Source organism: Geospiza fortis, unplaced genomic scaffold (genome assembly GCF_000277835.1).
Source record: "Geospiza fortis unplaced genomic scaffold, GeoFor_1.0 scaffold147, whole genome shotgun sequence".
Lineage (NCBI taxonomy): Eukaryota > Metazoa > Chordata > Aves > Passeriformes > Thraupidae > Geospiza > Geospiza fortis.
Window position 1 is genome coordinate 842890 of NW_005054372.1, and position 5719 is coordinate 848608.

Sequence of the window (5719 nt, forward strand, 5' to 3'; positions counted from 1 at the left end):
AAATACAGGGACATGTTTCTGAATTTGTCGAGAAAAACTTATGCTGTTCTCTATAGACTTGGGACTGGATTTTTGCTTTAAGTAGTTCTGACTTGAGAGCTATAATAAAGATTCTGTAATACATGATTTTTCATGTAGTTATAATTTTTTGAAGATATAGGGTTGATGTACCAAATTAGCAAAGACAATTGAACTGAGAAAAAACCAGTAGAACTAGGGTAATGAGAGAGCATGAAAAGAGGGAAACAAAGCTAGGGGGTTTTAACTGAGTTCTCAAATGAAATGTTAAAGCAGTAAATATGCTTTTGGTGAGATCTCTGTTTCTTAAAGAAATTTCTTCTGGCAGAGTATTTTTACTCCTTGTTATAAAAAGGCTGAAGAAAGGTAGGAGTGTTAGGGAAGCCTTGTGTTTGTAGGGCTTTCTGCTTCCTCAGAAGTAAGTTGAATAGCAAACACATGAAACTTTTAAAAACTACCACGAGTGTCTTTACCATGAGTTGTCTATTCTCATCATCTCAGGGATTCTGTAGTCAGGTGTGTACTTGGTGGGTTTGGTTACTTGCTTTGTCACACCTGGTTTTTGCATTGTATTGTAAAGGTACTTCAGAAATGAGACTGGAGTGTATGTGCAGTGAGAAAGAAGCTTCAAGAGGGAAATGTTCAAATTGGTTTCCACAAAAATGTGTGGTTTCCAATGCATTTCTTTTTAAAGTCTAAAAGAGAACCATATGCTGGGATAACACAATGTACCAACAGGCTCTATGGTGACTTCTTTGCTATAGTTGAGGCCATACAATTCAAGTCATACATGAATGTGTTAAATATTTGGTGGTTTGTTTTTTTTTTAAAGTCCAATGGTTGCTAGCATGAGTTAAACTCTTGCAGACACAGCCTGATCATCATGTCCCAGAGGGAGTACAGCAACTCTACAACCCAGAAGTTGCCAAGTATTTTTCTTTATAAATACTGCTTTAAAAATGTTTCTAGAGCTACATTTTTAGTAGTAAGGCCAAAAATTTCAGGCATTAAGCAGCTATCTGACTCATCAAACCCTCAGTATGATTGGTTACTCTTATGTGCATTCCAGATTTATGGTACCTTTTGCAGCCCGTGCAATCAGTGAATTTACTGTTAATTCATCTTTTTTACCAGTGTAACTCCTTCAAGTCTGGGCAGAGATGCTAGTATAGGGGTTTTAAGAAGTGTCTTTTTAGTTATAAGTGTGTATTAATTCAGTGTAAATATGAATAATTAATAGTCTGTGAGGTTCAGTCAGTTCTCCAAAGACATCTTTAATGCAGCTTCTTCCTCTCTCCTTCCCCCTTCCTCACGGAATATAACATAGTACCATCTTTTTTTTTTGTAGATGATGTGTTTCTACCCAAAGACATTGATCTAGACAGTGTGGAAATGGATGAAACAGAACGAGAAGTGGAGTATTTTAAAAGGTAAAGTGCTGTAATCCCTTTGCATAATGTTGATGTTGCTTCTTTCCATGTGTCATGGTTGTAAAGCAAGCAAAAACAGCACCACAGCAGCCCCCAAGTTAATAACTAACTCCTGGCAGAAAAGCCTGTGTTGTAACACATCAAATGCTGTTACAGCTGACATTCTGAACACTGTAACAATCACCAAAGCTGTGATCTGTGGGCACAGCTTATGGCTGAATAGCACAAATTCAGAAGCAAGTGCCAGAATTATCTATGTAACTCCTAGGTTCTCATGAAGGCCTTCAGAATATTCTCAATTACCATTATTTATAAGCAAAGTTTGTGTGAATATATCTTCTGTTGGCCACACAGGCCAAATACTGTTTGGTGGTTTTATTTTTTTTTGAAAAGTGATTGGATTTAAGTTTCCTAACAGATACTTCAGAAAGGTTTGATTGTTTTGTTTTCTTACCTGTTTACAGAAGCTGTTAGTTGGGAATTCTTTGCTGTGCTTTAAGCAGAGATGTAGGGCTGTGGGGTAGTGTCTTACAACAGACTTTAAGGGGAGATGCTTATCCTGGAATCATAGAATGGTTTGCGTTTGAAGGAACATTAAAGACCGTCTTGTCCCAACACCCCTGGGATGGGCAGGGTTCTCTTCCACTAGAGCAGCTTGCTCAAAGCCTCATTCATCTCACCTAGTACAGTGACAGTAAAAGAATAATATAAACCTGTGCTTGTGAAAGTTTTTTCTTCTGTACTTTTTGGTTGATGTTGGGATTTGTGCATCATATTGAGTGTTGGACTCAATGATCCTAGCCCTTCCATCTCAGAATATTCTGTGATATTAGTTTCCTCTAAATTCCTCAAATATGAGGAGACAGCTCATGTTTAAACAGTGCAGCACGTATTCTTCCATAATACTGAAATCTGTTTGAATTTATTCTCCACTTGTGTCTGGTTGTGCTGGTTCCCCATGAATACATCCTAGTGAGCCTTTCATTATGGTAGCCAAATCTGTAATGGCACAAATAACTTGGTTTCCTGTAATTGAATTATTTAGTACTCAACAGTAGTATTTCCCAAAGCAACACAAACCATTTGTTACAAGAAGGGACTTTCAGTATGGATTTCTTTTCTAAATTTAAATAGTTTTCATGGCCTACATGCCTGGGATGTAATGTGTGTCTGGGTCTTGGAAGGAACTGACTACAACTCCTGCTTATTATTGCTGCAAAATGCATATATGTAATTACTTAGGGAGTTACAATGTGCAAGACAATGAAATTGTCACAGGTACATGGTCTCTAGTCTTAAAAATTAATTTTCTGAGTGATGCCAATTAAAGGATTTTTTTAAAATCAAAATGCAGGTTTTACAGGTGAAATATGGCATGTGTTAGTTACTGCTAGTGTTGATACAGTATAAGCCTTTGTTATGGAATATTCTTACCTTCCTTCAAGTTTGCACTATCTGCAGTAAATAAAGAAGTTCTGTTCATCAGTTATTTACTCTCAATAGAATGAATGAAACAGTGTCTTACATTTGTAGAGGTGCAGTTGAATTTTGGGAATAAATTTGTCAAATGTTACCCAACTGAAGAGTTAGCACTTAAAGCATGCTGTTTGTAATCTATTCACTAATTGGTGGACTCTGCTCCTTTACTGGTCTCTGTTAGGAAGTGTGTGTTACTGTCTAGGTTTTTATGGATACCTGCTTAGAAAAGGTGTCTGAAAAACCCTGATAGGTGCTGTTTTAGGGGACAAAACCAGATACTAATGCCATAAAGGCAGCTTTAATACCTAGGTTCTCTACCATTTGGTAATGCCCAGCATAATACTTGGAAGGCAAGTAGCATGGCTTCTTCTAGTAACCCTACATGGCAATGAGCTGCACAGGCTGACTGAATTAATATTTTTCACCTGGAGCTCATTCATCATCTTCTCTTCATGTTTTGTAGTGGTATAATAGATGAATACTTTAATTGCACCCTGACATCATGATTAATATTGCATCCTGCTTCTAACCAGCACAGAAAGAAAAAAATAAGTCTGACCGTAGTCTTCCAGTCTATCTGTTTAATTGTGCTCCTTCTGACTGCCCCCCTTTTTTGGCTTCCAGTTGCTACAGAAGCAGTGTAACCTTCCAGAGAGAGGTTTGCACTGCTCTGATGCAGTCATGCAGCCTTTAGCCTCACCAAGCTACACCTTGCCTCAAAGTTCAGCTCAGATTAACAGTCCCTGAAAGGCCTGCATGTGGCAACTTTTTCTAGAGTTATTCCATAAACTGTGGTCAGTGAAAGCAAATAAGAGGATTTTTGTTCTAGGGGTGTTTTTTCCAGGCATATGGGCCACTTATCTGCTGTATTATAGAGACCTCCTTTCCCTAGGTCTTTTGTTTCCAGTGTAGCTTTGCTGTATTAAGAAGAGAAGCAGCATTGTCCCATGCCATTGGTGATGCTGCTTTACACACCATCTACCACTCATTCTTACCCTTTCAAAGTTTTTGTTGAGTACAGCAATGCCATTTCTGTTTCTAGTTGACATTTAACTTGCTTCTGTGGTGCTGAAGGTGCAGCATTCTTTGCTACCTCCTTTGCTTAATTCTCATAATGCAGTGGTGTTGAAAGTAACTGTTTTATTATGTATTTGAGTGATGGACAAGTGATTTTTTTTTTTTACAATGTATGGTTTTGTTAAGAGGTTTTGTCTTTCTGAAGGAGAGCTTCTCTCCAAAAGAGGGATAACACGAGTGGGTTGATTTTAATTATACTGGTTTCACTTTATTGCTTTCTTTTTTTCAGGTTCTGCTTGGATTCTGCCAGACAGACAAGGCAGAGACTTTCCATCAACTGGTCCAATTTTAGCTTAAAAAAAACCACCTTTGCTGCACATTGAAATGACACAATACAGGGAGGGAACCCTGCAGGAATCAATGAACGACAACTCCACTTACCTGTCCTGCTGTGCTGAGAGCTTATCTGGTCTTGAGCCAGTGCTGCCTTGCCTTGTCCCCAGTGCTGTGTGGATCTGCACTGAACCCTTTGGCCTGATAATTCTTGCGGACTGAAAAATTGCCACTTTCTACCTGAATTTGTTAGCTTGTGTGCTTGTAGTCTGTGAGTGAGACTTACTTGATTGTAGCTGTATGCTGTTGGAGTTGGAACAATAGCTCTTTTCCAGCTCCTTCTGAATGCCTTGGCCTCAGAGACTTTAAATTGCTTAGGCTTGGGTGGAGGCCAAAATACTAGATTGCATCATCTGCAGTGGCTCCTGTCACTTCTGCATCTAGCTATGTTTTGTCATTCTGACTCCTGACAAAGGAATGGACCTAGTCAGTTGTGCTTTCATCTGCTCCAGAATTCTCCTGACGTGACTTCATGAAAAAGAGGCTCTTATGGGACAAGTATTCCCTCAGTTCTTTCACAATCTACTGTTTAAGAGTGTACAAGTTACGCTATTTGTGTTTTGATTTTTTTCTTCCTGACTTGTAGCCAGCTTGTGTAAGAATACTTGCAGAATGAGAAAATTTAAAAAAGAACAGTACTCACACTATCAAATCTGTTATAGAGTGTATAATTGTATTAACACTGAAGCCTAACTGGCTACTTTTTTAACATATTGTTAAGTAATATTAAAATCATGTCTTTCTTTTTGAAAGATGGAATACATTAGTATGGCAGATGAGTTGTGTCTTGCTTTTTTTCTGTGTGGGTGGGGAAAGGGAAGAAAGAAACATACAAAAAATTTTTCAAACTGAATTTCAGCTTGTGTCAAAATTGGTCAGTGAAGGCTTATCAACTTTGATATATTTTCTGTTTACCAACTCACATGATAGGAGAAACTATCTGCTAGAGCAAGAAAGATGCCTCCTGATTGCTGGGACTAACTTTTTGTGAAGTAATGTTTCTCTTTCAGTGGATGATTTCTGAGCAACAAGATAATACAGAAATTTCCAGTTTAATAGCAGTGCAGTAGTGAAGTGGATAGGTTCAGTGCTGCTGTCAGTAAATGGTTAACAATATAGTAGTGGTTTGCAGTTCCATAGTATGCCCAGTGAGAAAGAAGATGGGTGATTTAGGAGGTTGAATTGTGTAAAGATAGCGCACTTGTAGAAGTTCTCTGATACTCTGTTTGGAATAGAGGCAGCAGAACCTTTTTTACTTTCTAGATGACCATACCCAGATTGTAAGGCAGTCTTCTTTTTTTTTTTCTTTTTTTTAAATTTTTATTAAGAAAACTCATCTTCCACTCAGCATATATTTAATGTCCTTTCCCAGAACTGTTGCA

General features: G+C 38.0%; 1 protein-coding gene across 3 annotated transcripts in view; it reads left to right on the forward strand.

The window, feature by feature from the left end:
• The window catches only part of LOC102035133 (protein FAM193A), a 40705-nt gene extending 35589 nt beyond the window's left edge, over positions 1–5116 (forward strand). For all 3 annotated transcript variants that reach the window (XM_005424721.3, XM_031060077.1, XM_031060076.1), the window contains 2 exons: positions 1367–1448; positions 4234–5116. In XM_005424721.3, coding sequence (XP_005424778.1) covers positions 1367–1448; positions 4234–4327 — 176 coding nt within the window. In that variant the 3' untranslated portion in view covers positions 4328–5116. The remainder of the gene's footprint in view (positions 1–1366; positions 1449–4233) is intronic.
• The last annotated feature ends 603 nt before the right edge of the window (positions 5117–5719 follow it).